This window comes from Leucopleurus acutus (assembly GCF_964270905.1).
Source record: "Leucopleurus acutus genome assembly, chromosome: 13".
Taxonomy (NCBI): domain Eukaryota; kingdom Metazoa; phylum Chordata; class Mammalia; order Artiodactyla; family Delphinidae; genus Leucopleurus; species Leucopleurus acutus.
Window position 1 is genome coordinate 39,394,405 of NC_139155.1, and position 19,121 is coordinate 39,413,525.

Sequence of the window (19,121 nt, forward strand, 5' to 3'; positions counted from 1 at the left end):
CATCTCCAGAGAAGAAGAAAAGAGATGAAGTCTTCAATTTTATATATAATGTTCTTTATTGCTCTATAATTTCTGTAATCATCTACAATTTTCTGTAAGCCTGGAATACATTTTTAAAATGCATTCCACTTCTCTTTAATAATCAAAAGTCCTTGGGTAGACAAAGAGCTCACAGTTAATATAAAATATCTTTGAAGCCCCAAGCTGGCTGAACATTAAAAGTTATGTCCAGTTACAAAATTTAAAAACAAAACAAAAAATAAGGTACCCTACATAGGACAATTATTTTAGGCGAATCTGATTCTAGCTCGGCTCCCAGCCTGCCCTGTGTGGTGGTCTTCGTAAGGATCAGCAGCTTCATCTCGAGTTCTCTTTTCAGAGCGAGGAGAGAGAAGCTCTTGGGTGAGGAGCAAAATAAGGACCTTGCCATTTCCCCTTATGCTTCTGACTTTAAATTTGTTCTTCTAAATATATCAGCTTGTTTCAAGAAAACTTCATGCATGGTAACTTAATAATGGGTCATTAGTGGCTATGCTAATGAGGTCACAGTGAAGCTTCTCTATATCATTCATTAACATCATTTCCTTGTTTCAAATGAGAATATTGGAGCTTGTTTAAAATCAGAATAGTATTAGAACTTGAGAAAGTAAAAAGTGTTCTTATCTAGTGGATGCTGTCATTCCTTCCTGGGTGCCTCTAAGGAAAGGGAATGCAGATGATCCCCTGTCCACTGAGACGCTGCAAAGGCAGACCTCGTGTTGGCTCTGAGGCCAGTGTATACCAGTGAACACACAGGCAGGCAGTGTTGACAACACGTGGAGGCTCTTTCCTTTCAGAACTGAGATGTGAGCTGCTAATGCAAAGCAATGAAGGCTGGTTCCTCTTTTCCTAAAATGCAGCAAATGCCTTCTACAATTCAAGATCCATTCTTTTGGGTGCCCTAACACAGATTCCTGTAGCAGGAAAGGGCAATTAAAGGGCCTCATGAACATATAATCTACTTTGGTCATACTGGGAACAAAGAGTTATACATATAATATTAATAAATTAAATTCCCCTCGATCTCCCTCTACCTAGAGAAGCCAAACATGTAAGAGTATAAACCCTGGCCTTATAAATCCTATTTCTGGAAATAAGCTTACCGATAATACCAATGCTGGAATGCATTCAAACCATACAAAGGGAATATCCCAAATCATTGCTAGAAAAAATTAAAAGAAAATACCCAAACACCAAAATTCAAGGTAGTATGGTGAATTTTTCTCTTTATAAAGGCATCTTTAGCAGATTTTTATCTTTCATATTGAATCTTTCAGGAAAATGCCTGTAGTGATTGGAAGTTGCTGCATTGTTTAATCTTGGCCAGTCTGGGGACAAGCTAGGGTGTAAAGGAATAAGCACAAGGCTTTGGATTGAGAAAACCTGAGTATGGCCAGTCATTTTTACCTCTCTGAGCCTCACTTTACCTGCTTGTAAAATGGCGATAACAATACTCCCAACTCATGAAGTACTACTGGTTTACATGAGAGTGTGCCCATGAGTTTGCTTAGGACAGCATCTGGGCCACAGTAGACACTGAACACACATCACTTTATGTTGGGAGTCTAAACTCTACAGATGCAGGGGAGTTCCAGCCTGAGGTTCCCAGCCTCAGGGGCCAGAGTGGGATGTGGGTTTGATCTGAACCTTCCCATCATGGCTACAAGCTGGGTCCATCATCAGGACTGCGTGCCACCCGGAATGCACCTGGAAAGTTGAAGTCATCTAAGTTACACCCAAGGCAGCTGCAACCAAATGAAGCCACATAAGAATGCAGGTGGCCAGAGGCCAGAGAGATTTTGCAAGGGAGTGGATGATATACTCTGAGTGAGAGGAATCGCAGTATTTAATCTTGGCCGTAAAAGTCTCCAGGAACTGCCCCAGAAATCCCATCTGGTTCAAGCCTCCCTTGCTGGGACGTCTGGAACAGGAACTCGATTGCACTGAAATATGGTTGATAATAATAGTTAACATTTATGGAGACAATACACTGTGCCAATTATTTTACACAAAATGGCTCTTTTAATCCCTACCACTTCTTGTACTAAGTTCTATTATTATCTCCTTTATAGATGAGGAAATTGAGGCACAGCAAAGTTAAATTTAGGATGTAGCAGAGCTGAGCTTTTAAACAGGCCTATCAGGCCAGAGCCCCCATATTGACCTATATTCCTTCTGTCCCCACACCACGGGTACTTAGTAAAGTACCATTCCTGTAGTACTTGCCACAGTACATGTCTCAGCTTAAATATTTATTTTTTTTCATTTCTTTCCTAAAAATGACCACTACCCTAAATTTGGCCTTCATCGTTTCCATATATGTTATTATATTTCCTCTTGCAGTCTAAGTTTCTGGGTCAGATCCTATTTTCTCATTCATCTCTGCATCCTGGCACTTAGAAGAGCTGCATGACTAGTCACCTAATGAATCAATTAGATACTGAATAATGAGGATGTATTAAGTCAGAGTAATCTGTATATGTTAGTCTATATGTGTCTACATCCCCAGCCCATTCTCTAAGGGAAGATACATGACGAAGACCTGCTGAGATAATGATTTTTGCATAGGACCCTGTGCCCCTGGCAACAGCTAAGTGAATACAGAGTGGGTTCCTGCCCCAAAGGTAGCTCATCCAAAGGCAAGCTGTCTAGCGATGTGTGAGGCTTCTGGTGTAGAAGGATGAGCTAATCATAGTCGTGCATCCAGGACTTTAAACTGGAAAGCGGGGAGAGAATATGTAGCTGGGAGAAGCAGAAGCCAAAGGGTCAGGGGGCATCAGTTAAAGTTGTAAGAAGTAAACTATTGGACTTTATAAACATAGCTCTGGTCCTGCCTAAAGCTAAAAACATGAGGCCTGCAAGGATCAAACTTTTATTTTATTTTTTATTTTTTTGGCCACATTGTATGGCATGTGGGATCCTAGTTCCCCAACCAGGGATCGAACCCTCACCCCCTGCATTGGAAGCATGGATTCTTAACCACTGGACCACCAGGGAAGTCCAAGGATCAAACTTTCTGAATGAATCACATCGTAGAACAAAGCTCAAGAATATTTATAGGAATCCAAAAAAAAAGATAATTTACAAGGTGTGGCATCCATTAAGAAATGACCAGGCAGGCAAACAAGGAAGAAAATACAACCCATAAAGAAGAAATAAAATCTATCAGTTGAAAACAATCCAGAAACGACATAGATGATAGAACTAGGTGACCAGAACATTAAAAGTTATTATGACCATAGTCCATAGATTCAAGAAGTTAAAGAAACTATGAACATGTAAAGACATGAAAGATATAAAAAAGAGCCCAGTTCAGATGATCTGAATAGACATTTTTCCAAAGAAGGCATAAAGATGGCCAAGAGGCACATGAAAAGATGTTCAATGTCACTAATTATCAGTGGGATATCACCTCACACCTGTCAGAATGGCTATTATCAAAAGGACAAGAAATAACAAGTGTTGGCAAGGATGTGGAGAAAAGAGAACCCTTGTTCACTGTTGGTAGGAATATAAATTGGTGCAGCCATTATGGGAAACAGTATGGAGGTTCCTCAAAAAATTAAAAACAGAACTACCATATGACCCAAAAATTCCACTTCTGGGTATTTGTCCAAAGGAAACGAAAACACTAATTTGAAAAGATATATGAATCCCTATATTCACTGCATCATTATTTACAATAGTCAAGATGTGGAAACCTAAATGTCCACTGATGGATGAATGGATAAAGAAGATGTGGTATATATACACAATGGACTATTATTCAGGAATAAAAAAGAATAAAATCTTGACATTTGTGATAACACAGAAGGACCTTGTGAAATAAGTCAGACAGAGGAAGACAAATATCACATAATTTCATTCATATGTGGAATCTTAAGAAAAACAAAACAAATGAACAAACAAAACAAACTCACAGATACAGAAAACATATTGTTGGTTGCCAGAGAAGGGGGTGTTAGGAGTTAGACAAAATAGGTGAAAGGTATTAAGAGGTACAAACTTCCAGATATAAAATAAAGAAGTCATAGGAATGTAACTATAGTCAATAATGCTGTACTTCATATTTGAAAGTTGTTAAGAGAGTAAATCTTAAAAGTTCTCATCACAAGAGAAAACAATTGTAACTTTGTATGTTGACAGATCATAACTAGACTTATGGTGTGATCCTTTTGCAATGTACACAAATGTTGAATCATTATGTTGTACACCTGAAACTAATATAATGTTGTATGTCAATTATACTTCAATTTAAAAAAAGAATTCAGTGGTAAAGGTGATTGACGCTTGAGAAAAAAAATCGTGAACCTGAAGGCATAGAAATGGAAACTATTCAAAATGAAACACATTGCAAAAGAAGACTGGAGAAAATCAATAGAGCACCCATAAACTTTGGTAAAACTTCAAGTTGCTCAATATATATGCAATTGAAGTCATCAAAACAAAGGAGAGGTGAAAAGTACCCCCAAAATTTGAAGAAATAAACACTGAACATTTTCCCATTTTGATAAAAACTATAACCCATAGACCCAAGAATCTGAACAAGCCTCAAGCACAAGAAGCATGAAGAAAACTATATGGAGGCATATCAAAATCAAAATTTTAAAACCAATGGTAAAGAGAGAATCTCTGTCCACCAGAGGAAAAAAGACACATTGCATGCAGAGGTACAAAAAAAATTACAGAATGTTTATTGTCAGAAACAATGTAAGATAGAAGAAAGTAGAGCAACATCTTTAAATCCCTAAAAGAAAAAACCCCTGTCAATCTATAATTCTCTACCCAGCAAAAATATCTTTCAAAAATGAAGGTGAGGGACTTCCCTGGTGGTGCAGTGGATAAGACTCTGTGCTCCCAATGCAGGGGACCCAGGTTTGATCCCTGGTCAGGGAACTAGATCCCACATGCATGCCGCAACTAAGAGTTTGCATGCCACAACTAAGGAGCCCACCTGCCGCAACTAAGACCCAGTGCAACCAAATAAATATTTTTTTAAATGAAGGTGAAATAAAGACCTTTTCAGACATATAAAAATGGAAAGAATTCACCATCAGTATACCTGCACTACAAGAAATGTTAAAGAAAATCCTTCAAGCAGAAGATAAATGAGACCACATAGCCATCTGGATCTACACAAAGAAATAAAAAGCAATAGAAAAGATAAGATAGGTAAATACAAAGCATATTTATTATTATTTAAATACCTTTAAAAGATAATAGATTGATTAAAGTAAGCATAACAACAATATATCAATCACAAATTGATAATCACATTACATATAAATGCTCAAACACCCCCAATTAAAAGGCAGAGATGGTCAGAGTCAATAAAAAAGCAAGACTCAACAATATGCTGTCTACAAAAACAAAACAAAACCCACTTTAAATATACAACTAATTCCACCCAATTTAAATATAAAACATATAAAATGTTCTACCCAATAATATCAGGACACATATTCTTTTCAAATGCACACAGAACATTTGCCACAATAGACCATATTCTGGGCTATAAAATAAAGCTCCATAAATTTAAAAGGATTCAAGCCATACAAAATACGTTCTTTGTCCCCAGTTTTATTAAATTAGAAATCCATAAGAGAAAGATCTGGAAGATCCACAAATATTTATAAGCTAAATAAATACTTTGAAATAACCCATGGATAAAGGAGAAATCAAAAGGGAAATTAAAAAGCATTTTGAACTAAGTGAAAATAAGAACACAACATGTTAAAAATATGTGGGATGCAGCTAAAGCAATACATAGAGGAAAATTTACAACACTAAATGCCTAATAAGAAAAGGCAATAAGTCTCAAATCAATGGCATCATCTTCCAACTTAGAAAAATAAGAGCAAATTTAACCCAAAGTAAGTAGAAAAAAAGGATATATAGAGAGTAGAAATCAATGAAACATAAAACAAAAATATTAGACAATTAAGTGAAACCAAAAACTGATTCTTTAAAATCAATAAAATTGATAAACCTCTAGCCAGACTGATCAGGAAAATAGAGAGAAGACAAAAATTATGAACTTTAGGATTGAAAGAGATATTAAAAGAATAATAAGGGAATATTTTGAACAATTTTATGCCAATAAATTTGACAACTTAGATGAAATGGAAAAATTCCTTGAAAGACAAAAACTCCTAACAGTCACTCAAGAAGAAATACATGACCTGATGTGGATTGATATCAGATAAACATCTATTAAAGATATTGAATTTGTAGTTTAAAACTTTCCTATGAAGAAAACTCTACTCCCAGAGAGTTTCCCTGGTGAATTCTAAGAACTATTTAAGGAATAAATAACACTAATGCTATGCAAACTCTTCTAGAAAGTTGAAGAGGAAGGAAAGATATTTCATCTCATTTTATGAGGCCTACATTATTCTGGTATGCAACCATTTTGGAAGGTAGCTTAACAATTACTTACAAAGCTAAACATGCACCTACCATATGACTGAGCCATTTCATTTCTAGGTAGTTATCCAAAAGAAATGAAAGCAAATTTCCACACAAAGACTTGTACACAACTATTTATAGCCAAAACTGGAAGCAACCCAAATGTCCATCAACAGGTAAACAGATAAATTGCAGTATATTCATACAACTGAGTACTACTCAGTAATAAAAAGGCATTTACTATTGAAACATGCAACAAAATAGAGGAGTCGCAAAACAATTACACTAATTGAAAGAAGTCAACCCCTCTCTAAGAGTACTTACTGCACGATTACATTTACATGAAATTCTTTTTTTTTTTTTTTTTTTTTTTTTTTTTTTTGCGGTACCCGGGCCTCTCAGTGCTGTGGCCTCTCCCGTTGTGGAGCACAGGCTCCGGACGCGCAGGCTCAGCGGCCACGGCTCACGGGCCCAGCCGCTCCGTGGCATGTGGGATCTTCCCGGACCGGGGCACGAACCCGCGTCCCCTGCATCGGCAGGCGGATGCCCAAACACTGCGCCACCAGGGAAGCCCACATGAAATTCTTATAAATGCAAACCAATCGATAATGACAGAAGGCAGACCCATGGTTGCTTGGGGATAGGGAGGGGCAGCCATAATCACAAAAGGGCATGAAAAAAATGCTTAAGAGTAATGAACTTGTGCATTATCTCAATTGTGGTAATAGTTTCACTGGCAAAACATATGTCAAAACTTATGTGCAGGGCTTCCCTGGTGGTGCAGTGGTTGAGAGTCCGCCTGCCAATGCAGGGGACGCGGGTTCGTGCCCGGTCCGGGAAGATCCCGCATGCCGCGGGGCGGCTGGGCCCGTGAGCCATGGCCGCTGAGCCTGCGCGTCCAGAGCCTGTGCTCCGCAACGGGAGAGGCCACAGCTGTGAGAGGCCCGAGTACCGTAAAACAAACAAACAAACAAACAAACAAACAAAAAAACTTACGTGCAGTTTTTTGTATGTCAAGTATACTGCAAAAGCTGTTTAAAAATAAATGCTCCTTTGGTAAGTTTGAGTTAAGTAAAATCTTATTTGTGAAAGAAGCAAATCTTCAACATTTCTTATTTTAAAAAATTATAATCTCTGGTTAAATATTAACAAAACCCAAACTAAGTTCACAAATTGATATTTGAAAGTGTCACTTAATTCACAAGTAGGTAATTTAATATGAAGACTTAGAGGTGAATAATAATAATAAAATGGTAATTCGATGATGCGGAATGGCTGTCTTTACAACCTGGCTATGAAACTGAGGTGACCCAATCTAATGATCACAGGACAAGAGGTAACTCTGGGTTGTGCCCGGTTATAAAAGGCACTTTGCTTGCCTTGAAACAAGAAAATGGCAGAACCTTTTTCACACCTTCAGGGTCACATCCCAGCTTTCAGGATGAAATGAGCAAGCCCCAGAGGCAGCCTCAAGAAACAGGCAACTTTCCTTCATCGTCACTGCTACAATCCTGGAGACAGCTGTCATCAAAGATGGGGATGTGGACTTAAAGGTTCCTTCTGCTCTCCCTCTCCAGCCTGTCACACACCATTTTGGTGCAGGTCTGAGCTTCCCGGCCACAGGAGGAAACAGCAGGGCTCCCAGAGCTGCAGTAGAGACTGGTCCCACGGGCTATCTCATGGACTGTGCTGGCTCATGCATAAAGCATGAAGCCATCCTCCATGCCTGGCTGGCATCATGCTTCAGCCTGTCCACCTGCCCCTTCTGCAGGCCCCGAGCCCAAGCATACAGCAGTTCTTGCCAGTTCCCTCTTACTTCCCACCCTACTGTCCAAGACCAAGTGAGTCCTCCAGCCAGAAGGAGGTCAGTCCTCTCCTGTCACAGGTCCACCTCGATTAGGCTTTATAATTAACCCATTCTCCTGACAGCTTCCAAAAGCACTGATTGCCACCAGCCCCTCCTATGTCCTGCAGTTTCTGGGCCTTGCTGGCTCGAACTGAAGCCCATCTTTCCAGTCGTCCCCCTTCCTCTCCACTCCAGGCCAACTTACCCCTCCCCTGCATGCCCGCCTCTCCTCTGAACACCAAATGCCTTCCAAACACAATCTCCCAACTCTTCCAGATCTTCAGGATCATGACTTGAAGAAAGATGTGGAATCACTCTATTTTCTTATCTCCCTCTTTACCTCCCTTCCCCACCCTCGCCCTCCCACCAGGCAAACCTAGGGACAAAGTGCAATTTGCCTTATATTGGTGACTCAGTTTCCCAGACCTCTTACTGGAGGTGTCAATCATGAGGATGGAGGACCGGTGCTAGGCTCCCCACACTGACAGCCTCTCTTTCTCCAGTTCTTCTATGACGGTTCATTTTCTTCACAATACTGTTTGCTGATGCTTTACTTACCTTCTGTTTCTGCCACTAGAGTGTAAGCTCAATGAAGTCAGGGACAGGGTCTGATTCAATCAATGTTGGATTCCCAGGTCAGCACTCATGGCACACTGTGAGCACCTGATAAACACTCACTGAATGAAATGGATGAGTATGTAATGTGTGCGTGCGTGTGTGTGGCACACGCACGTTCACAGCACCTAACAGTCAGGTTTCCAGTTGTCACGGGCTACCATGGTTTTGCACTAGCATTGTACAAAGACTAGAGAGTGAAAAAGGGTAGGAAGGGGTGTGTGTTTCTATCTCTATCTATCTAGATATCTATCTATATTTCTATCTATATATGTGTGTTTACACACACACTTTCCAAAATCAACCCAGAAACCCAGTCTCTTCCACTATAATAGTAAAGCTTACTCACTCGTGGCCTGGCTTTGTGGGAAGGAGCAAGGAAAAGGGACCAGGGGCCCAGCAACATTTTCTGAAGGAGAAATCTTCCCCATCCTTCCTACCCATTTTCCCTCTGTGATCTTCTTACAATGCCAGTGCAAAACCACTGTAGCCAACGACAACTGGAAACCTGGCCGTCGGGGGCTGTCCCACTGGGAGAGGTGCCCAAGCAGGGATGATGGCGCAGGGCTAGGGCTCAGTTTATAGCCCAGAACAACTGTAAGTGTCTCCAGGTCTGTTGTGTAGCTGTTCTATCTGCACTATTTTGATGAATGATATTTGCACTTCCTTGTTACAGAGCTCACCTACCTCTCTTACACACACACAATGTTCTCACTTCCAAACAAAATTACAGTATATACCTCTTAAGGTTGCTATAGATACCCTTCAAGGAAACAAGGGTGAGAGAATTGTCTAATTAAAAAAAATCTATTCCTGGGAATTTCCTGGCAGTCCAGTGGTTAGGGCCTGGAGCTTTCACTGCCAAGGGCCCAGGTTTGATCCCTGATCGGGAAACTAAGATCTTGCAAGCTGCACAGTGCGGCCAAAAAAATAAAATTAAAAATTAAAAAATCTATTCTAACCCCACTTTCCAAAGGAAGGAAACAGGATTAGAAGAGATTAAAACTGCTTATACATTTGTTCGCCTGGTTATTTGACAAAGAGGTAGGGGGCAGGGCAGTGAGGAATAGGGAATCTCATGCTGGAGAGATGTAGAGAGGAGACGCCCAATAGCGAAGCAGTCAAAAGGCTGACAAAAAGGAACATAGGACGGGCAGAAGGTGCTTCCCTGCAAAAGCAAACACTTTTATCTTTACAATTCACATGTATGTGGATTCTCCAGTCCTGCTTGTCTTAAGGATTCCTGAATCTTTAAAAAAAATGGCCAGTCCAGAAATGTGAACCATCTTTATCCCATGGCTTTGTGGAACCCAGGTTCACTACCCTCAGACCACTGTACGTTTGTGACCCTTATTTTAGAAACAGAAGGATAAACACATAATGATTCAAAGGGCTGAGAGCTTAAATTGAGGTATATGAGCCCATAAGAATGTCACAATTCATTCTGCCTGAGGAAGTCAGAGGAGTTTTACAGACAGATGTCACCTACTTGGATCCTGGAGGATGAGAAGGAATTGACTGAATGAAGAGAGGAGGAAGCTGGTCAGAGGACAGAGCAAATATGAAGGAAGGGGCCTCAGGAGAGCCTGGTAGCACTTGTGTGCGGTTGCAGTACAGTGAGGATGGGGACGCTGATGGCTGATGAAGCTGCAAGGTGCATGCAGGACCCAAACGCGAGAGATCCTAGAGATGAGGTTAATCAGGTTAGGTTCACAGATAGGCAGTGGGAGGCAAGGTTTCTAAGCAGGAAATGTCAGATCCATATTTCAGAAAGGATGGGAGACATACATCACTGCACTACATAGTCCAGGCATGACACAGATCTCGGACTAAGTCTACGGTAGTAGGAACGGTGAGAAGAAGTCGGATCTAAAACCCACGTGGGCTACCGCAGAGCCCAGGTCCCCTAAGGCCCACAGTCACTGTATGAAGCTGCCATCAGGGAGCCAGACCCTACTGTAAACTCACTCCATCAGTGGACCAGTGCGTCTCCTCTTGTGCACTCTGGATGTAACACAATGGATTAATCAAGACCACATTGGGCCTTCCAGGAACTCATTGCTTGTAGCAAGATTGCTATCAGGAACTAGCAGCAGGCGAGTAGGAAATTTACTTGGTGCACAGCACCAGGAGCACACAGCTACACAGCCTCTTGGTTTGAACCGTAGGGAATCTGTCCCTGTTGGTATCTTTTTCCTTCTGTTGGCCATTGTGGGCTCTATGCCATTAACTGTGATCACAAAGAAAGGCAATGCCTTTTATCCCACTTTACATGCTAATCAGGATTGTCTCTGATATTTTTTAAAATCTACTTTGAGCAATTTAAATTAAAAATAAATTAGTTATCCATTTTATACATATTAGTGTATATATGTCAATCCCAATCTAATAAGAACCTGCTGTATAAAAAAATAAATTAAATAAAATTCAAAAAAATAAATTAAAAATAAAAATTTAACTAGAGCCCATTGGACAATGGAGCTCTCAACTCTACTGACACAATGTTTGAAAAAGTACTGTGTAGACCAAGAGATGGAACACAGCCAGCAAGTGCTTGGGATCCAGAAAAATACATGGATCATATATTTGGAAAAAGCAGTGATTTGAAAACCAGACAAGTAGAACCTCAAGGCATATGTAGATACTAGCAAAGGCCAGAAATAATAAAAGCCAAAGCAGACTAGAACAGAAAGACACAAGCACCCAGACACCCATACAGAGCAGTCCACGTGGAGGAGGAAATCAGGATGAGGGAGACACAGGTAGCAGCAAATTATACTCGGGGCCATGGTCACTGGGCCTGCAAGCAGCTAAGAACTACAAGAGTGAAAGTAACCGAAGATAGGCAGGAAATGCATGGAAACGGAGACCTTCATTCAGAGGGAGGAGTTATGATATCAGTGGTAGGGACAGGTGTCCTAGGGGGTCACAGGAAGTGAGGGGGGCTTGAGCTCAGTACAGCAGGCTCCCACTCTCCTCGTCCTAGCTGCTTGGTCCCAGCTTCCCCAGATGGTCCCATTCTCTATATTGCAGCACAGTCAACCACCATACAAAACCCCACAACAGCATATGACAAAAATAACGGACTATTTCAAGGTAGCACATGATACAGTCATATTCCAAAAACTGGGAGGAAGGGGGGCTCCTGACGGCCTCAACCAGTTGATCCATCCGAGAAGGTGGGCACCAGAGGAGATGGGAAATGCTCCTATGGGAACAGCTTGCACAGACACATGAACGAGCCCATATTCCTGTTGGTATATGACAAATCGATAGGGAAGTGATGGATTGTTCACTAAATGGTACTCAAACAAGTGAAAAAATGTAACTTGGATCTCTGCCTCATACCATATGCCAAAATAACTTCCAGATAGAGAAAATATTTCCATGTGAGAACTGTAGCTATAGAAATAATAGAGGAAACCATGGGAGAAAAGGCTGTCCTCATAAGGAACACTAAACCCAGAAGATAGAAAAGATTAATAAATTTGACTCCAAAATTTAAACCGTTCTGCGTGGTAAAAACACCATAAACGTTGTAAAAAGACCAACGACTGAGGAAAATAATTGGTTCACCTATTACAGTTTATAAAGAACCTGTATACCTCACTAAGGAAAAGAACAGTGATCGTGAACCAAAAATTCACAGAAAAGGAAAGGTACCTGGACATATGAAATCATGCTCAATCACATTCATAGTAAGAAATGCAAATTTAAATGTTAATGACACACAACTCTTCACTACTGGGGGAAAATGGTTGACTAGTTGAACAACACGTCTTTGGCAGAGGTGTGGGAAAAAAAAGCTCTCTCACACACCTGTGGTTGAGAACCAAAACTGGTACAATCTTCACGAAGAGCAACTTGGCAAAAATCAATCAAAATTTTAGAAATACAAAAACTTGACTTACTCAATCTATTTCTGGGCTTTTATCCTAGAGATAATCACACATGTGCAAAATGACACATGGACAGAAAGACACATGGATGAAGATTACACTGCAGTATCGTTTGTAATAGCAAAAGATTAGGGCCCATCATTACAGGACTAGGCACATGAAGAAGCACCCAGAGAACAAGGTATTAAAAAGAATGCAAAAGCTACAAGGATCGCTGTGGAAAAAGAACCTAGATATATTTTTAAGTGAAAAAACCAGATGCAGAGTAGTTTGTGTAGTGCGTTACTATTTGTGTAAAGCTATATTAAACACATATATGCTGATATTAACGTAAAATATCTCTGGAAGTACACATAAGAAATTGCTAGGAGTGGTTGCTTCTGGGTAGGAGGAAGCTTCACTTGCACTGCGCACCCCTTCACACCTTTCAAATGTTATACTGTGTATACAATACATGCTAAGCCCATATAAACAGTAATACAACAGAATTTAAAGTTGCATCCTTTATTCATCCCTTATTATCCATTTATTCCCAAAGGAAGTGTCACTACTAATATCTGGGCTTATAGTCTTCCAGGAAGTCAGAAAAACTCTGCTGGGACGACTATACAAGGCAGACAATTCCCAAACTTCTAAGGACTCCTGACATTAGTCTGTAAAACAGGCAGGTGATTGCCGTTTAGAGTAGACAACAGCGCTATTGTAAGGGCGAAAGAGAGCAGAGTCAATGCTTACGGCACATACTGCCAGGTCTACAGGGAAGTCCTCCCTGGCCTCCTAAAATCTCCAAGGTGTACCCACTGAGCTCTCAGCATCTTCACCTGCTCATCCCCCCCACTCCAGGGGGCCTCATTCCCAGAGAACTTACTTCCTAGCCCCAGCACAAAGACTGACCCGCCTCAAAGCACCTTCAACGCCCCCCCCTCCCCCCCGCACTAGACTTACCATTCCCCCAAACTCCCTCCGTAACTGCTGTCACATCACCAGACAAGCCTCCAGCTGCCACTTCTGAAAAGGCCACCAGATGGGGATGGCGCCACAGGGATGGAGAGAGGATGAGCTCTGACCAGAGCCGCAGTGACTGTGCTGTGATTATTGTTTGCTCGTTTGTTTCATTTGAATGTTTGAACGTGAATGGTTCAAATAGTCTTGTAATCTTGTTTTCTTTTAAAAAGAAAATATTTAGAACATTTCCACTCAAAAATCACATTTTCAAAATTGAAGCATTTTAAAAGTCTGCTTTCATTAGACAGTTGCATCTTGTATCCCTGAGGCCTTTTGCAAATAGTTCCGGTTTTCTCATTTTGTTTTGTTTGGGCACAACTCAAGTTGCAATTTCACGAAAATCAATGCTACACTCTCTGTTTTGAAAAGAGCCGTATAAATGAAGCTGTACTAGGAGATGTGGAGATGGATTCGTTTTAATACCCCTGCCTTGATTTAATTTATATGTTTCTTCAGTTCTTCCTTTCTAGGTTGATTTATCATTCCGAGTTTTATTAACATCCAACACACTCATATGCTTGGGAAAAAGATGGAAAACTCCAAACTCACAGTGATGCCCAGCTGTAGTCCCAAATCGGGCTGACTTGCCTGAAGGAGTGTTTTAGTTGGCCTGATTTTCCTAGGACTTCAGAGAAGTAAGACTTGCTTCCAAATCAAGGGAAAGGATTTCTAGAACTGCCCGGTACTGCATGGGGCCCTGTCATGCTGTTTATTAGTCAGGAGTGTTCTGACAGAACATGTGGGTTCTCATTGCAAATTTGCAATTGTTCATAATAGCTCAATGTTTTTCCTAAGAGTTTTCTTTTCAGTTTCAATAATTATGGGTATTATAAAACACCTCAATGATAAATCTTACAAACTCTACTGAAGTATATACTTCGGTAAAAACAATCATGTATCTTAATAAGGCAGAAAATATTTGTAAATGTAAAAATGGATTATGGATGACATCCAAAGAATCCTGTTATTAAATAGGAAAAAGAAAAAAATAAACTGTATGAAAATTACATTATCATAAATACAACTGACATAATATGCTTGGGTGGTAGTATACAAATATGATTTGGAGTTGGGGCCCCTTTGATTTTTCTTTTCTTTAATAGTCACAAAACATAAGCTAGCAAGGTGAGAGTAAGAAGTGATGAGGCAGCCCGGCCTGGTGGCTTCCTGGCCTTAATGAAATGGCACATCTGATGTTTCAAATGATCCATCACAGGGTTTTTCAAAGTCGCAGATGGTGAGAGTTGAAAAAATCATGCAAATGGAAAGGAAGTAGGGAACTCTTTGAAGCTTTCCTTGCTAGTGGATACAGTGGATGTAATGAATTTCCTATGGTGGAAGTGCACAGTAAGAGAGAACAGGACGGGCCCCTGCTGTCCCCAGTGACTGGGTCTCAGCATGCAGGCTCCTTCTAAGGAATCTTAACCCAGTGCCTTCTTCAAGCCGAGGACCACTGAGTTCTCACCTCCCCAGCTCCTGGTGCATCTCCCTGGGTGTCAGACAGACCCCTCAGGCCTTGCGTGCCCCAAGATGAACATCTCCATCCTCGATTTGCTTCTCTTCCAGTATCTTCTACCTCAGTTCCTCGTTTCTAACACGCACAGGCTCCCGCAAGCCTGAACCCTCACTTTGCTTCCCCTGCTCCCACCCTCCCGGCAGCAGCCAACCCGCTGATCCTCTCAAGCCTCAAGGCCTCTGCCCTTCTTGGTCATGGTCGCCTCTCTCAGACTCAGAGGCGGCTTCTGGCGGTCCCTGTCTCTGCAGCCTCGCCCCACTGGCTCCTTCTGCACTGTTGACAAATTAGAGAGCATCACCAGCTGCTTCCAAACTCTAAAGCCCCAGGGCCTTAGGATGAAGACCAGCCTCCCCCCAGGGCACTCTATCCTCTCTGCAAACCAGCCCCTTCCTTTCTCATTTAATCCCCCAGCAACCCCAGGGGACACTCAGCCAGCCCCAGCAGGGAAAGAGACACAGACAGCAGTCCTTCAGGGGCCTGCACTCCTGGAACAGCCCAGACTGGACCTGGGTTTCCAGTAGGCTGAGGCTGGGACTTCCGTTAGGACCTGGGAACAATGTCCCCCAAAGGCCAGGGCTTGGGAAACCTGCAGACCTTCTATCCTTGTAACTTCTCAACTTCAGGGACCTCCAAACTGTTTTCCAACCAATGAGTGGATAATTCACCTGGATACTTCAACTCTGCCACAGCCCAGCCCCAGGTACCATGGGGGACACAGCAATGAATGGAGCCTGGTTCCCTGCTCCCGAGGAGCTGGCAGCCAAGCATGTGCGAGGTATGTGATGTGATATCAGTCAGACTCTCATATTCCTCACTTCAGCCTCAAATCTCACATCTAATAGGACAAGGGTTCTCTTTACTGGTGACCTCTCTGGGAGCACAGGCAACCTCAGCTGATCCCCAGAAGAGGCGCCCTAGGGTAAAGGGCAGAGAGTGTCTTCAGGGTAATCAACTTGTCACCTTATTACCAAGACCACACTGAGCCTAAATCTGCCCAGCCCAGCACCACACTGGACTGTGGAGCCTGGGATTTTGACACCATGGGGTTTATGCACCATCTTAGAAGTTACAGGTGATGTGTGGCCAGGTAAACCCCATTGGACAGCCCTTCCTCCTGGGGCTCTGTATCCCAACCAAACCCCCAACCACCAGCAGCGCTCAGCAAAACACACTTCAGAATGCACAGGAGACGATTTGAATTTGGAAATACAGATAGAATTTGTTTTAAATTCGGGATTTGAGGCAAATGACTTCTGTGAATTGCTCATGTCTCAATATCTGATCAATCACGAGCTGCTGGAAGTTATATCTCATCATCATACATTGTCACTTCCCACTGGACCCACACGGTGGGGTTCACACAAGGCTTTCATGTGTACTTTTTCATCTGCTCATCAAAACCAGCCTCTAAGGTAAGGGTTGGCATCTACCCTCAGGGATTAAATAACTTCCCACTGAGTGAGCTGGAACCCTAGCCTGTGTTCTCTAACTCAGCACTCTTGCCATATAAGGGTACCTGTTTTTAATTGTTCTAAGATTACAGGTCTTACCTTTCCCTTGTAAACACATCCTGTGCAATCATTCACTTCTAGGAGTAATAATCAGTTCATTTCTGGTGGTCTAATTAGTACTCTTGCCAAGTTACATTCCTTCCAGGGACCCATACAATTTGTTTCTTTTCTGGTAGGTCCTGGATTAATAACACAACACCTTAACAGGCCCATTACCTCCTAATTTACATAAAATGAATCATTCAGAGATGAAAACTGATGTGTATAAGACAAATTGCATGGTTTACACAAAATCTAGAACAGTTTTTAAGAGGTGAATAGAAACATTCACATTTAAACATTTTAGAACAAACTGGTATACCTATCTATAGTATGTAGGGAGATGAGACAGTATTACCAATAAAATATCACCTCTAATAAAATAGTTACTTAGTACATAGTGCGAAAGAGACAGAAAAGATTCTTACCTTTGGGCTATATTCTGTAAAGGGAAATATTTCAGATTATTCTTTTCATTTACGCTTTTCCTTTGGGCCCTCTTAATCAAACTGATTCCCTTCACTTGAGGACAGGGAAGTCATCACCATGCTTCTTCTAAAACCCACCTTTCCAGCCCAGGCTCCTGTTGAGGTGAAAGAGGTGACGTGACGGTGATGGGCACATTGGATCCAGACGAAGGCCTCGAGGAGTGATGAGAGTTGTTGCCAAAGTTGCTGTATCTGGAGAGTGCAGAGATTTAAGTTGTGGGGCAGGAAGGGACAGAAAAATGAGTACCAGTCAATAAATGAATAACACGTGGCAAACTATGCTAATTTTTGCAAGAAAAACAGGTCTGGAAATGCTAGCACTGTTAGTGATTCCCCCAACTTGAAGAAACTAGTAACTTCTTGGTTTTATTTCTCATCAGAAAACCTTCCCAAAGTCGAAAACTGTTAGGCAGCAGGGTTTATGACAAAGGGTTTAAATAAAACCCTCATATTTCCTTTCTTTTTAAGTGCACATTAAAACTAGCTGCTAACATAAATCAAGAAGCCAAATTACTTTCAATTGAATCTGAAGATTTTCTTGCCTCTCGTGGTGGCACAATTAGCATTAATTGCATCAAAGGCCTGCAGAAAATACCAGATGATTAGCTAAAGAAACATCGGATTAAAAATTCTCCTTTAGGTGTTTCTGAATCAATTTCATCCATTAAATGCTATAATCTCATCACATGCCCAAGGATCAAGGAGAAACTGTCCCCAGACCTTCTAGGCTGGCCTGCTGCTTAGAGGTGCACGTATTCAATGTTTTCATCCAATATTTCCCTAGAACCAAAACTATAGCCACTAGGTTTAAATGAGCTTTTATCATTTCCCAGTCATCTCTAACAAGTTTCAGGATTTGTAAAATTCTAGAGTTTTCTTTGTTTTTCAGAATAGCTGTTCTTTAGCTATCTATTTGTATTTAGCTCTCATGATCAGAGCTTTGCCTCACAACCTCCTCAGCTACAGGGTAGGGCCGACTCCTTCTTCTAAACTGGTGAGGACACAGTACTGGAGTGTGTGGGACCCCAAGGGTCACTATGATATAAGTGCACAAAGACCTTCCCCCATGCAGTGAATCCAATATAAACTCCCACCAACTAACCTAGAATTGCTAATTCTAGGAAGCAAGTTGACCTCAAAATGTGGATACCCCTTGACCAAGTAGGTCTACTTTTGAGGCGTTAACATAACTTTATGGTTATTTATATACTAAAATATCACACAGGAAGATACTCACTGGAGCCTCATTGAGATCATGGCAAAAAACCAGAAACTACCCAACCAGGTAACAATGTGAGAATGGCTAAGAAAGTATGATGTAACATTCGTCAATGGAACATTACACAACCATTAAAATGATTGCCAATTTATAAGTGATAACATGGCAAATGTTTATAATGTACGTGTACGTGAGAGTGTGTGTGTGTATAAATATACACACACACATACTGCATGTAACATCAAGATATAATATTACACATTGAGTTTGATCACAATTGTAAAAAATATTCTTAGAGGTTAAAAACCACGTGTAGAAAAATGTAAAAAAACAGGCCATCTTTTTTTTTTTGGCGGTACGCGGGCCTCTCACTGCTGTGGCCTCTCCCGTTGCGGAGCACAGGCTCCGGATGCGCAGGCTCAGCGGCCATGGCTCACAGGCCCAGCCGCTCCACGAAATGTGGTATCTTCCCAGACCGGGGGACGAACCTGTGTCCCCTGCATCGGCAGGCGGACTCTCAACCACTGCGCCACCAG

General features: G+C 41.5%; 1 protein-coding gene across 7 annotated transcripts in view; it reads right to left on the bottom strand.

The window, feature by feature from the left end:
* The window catches only part of FHOD3 (formin homology 2 domain containing 3), a gene marked incomplete at both ends in the record, with an annotated part of 492,573 nt that overhangs the window by 121,015 nt on the left and 352,437 nt on the right, over nucleotides 1-19,121 (bottom strand). For all 7 annotated transcript variants that reach the window (XM_082852719.1, XM_082852718.1, XM_082852717.1 and 4 more), the window contains one exon: nucleotides 17,445-17,558. In XM_082852719.1, coding sequence (XP_082708845.1) covers nucleotides 17,445-17,558 — 114 coding nt within the window. The remainder of the gene's footprint in view (nucleotides 1-17,444; nucleotides 17,559-19,121) is intronic.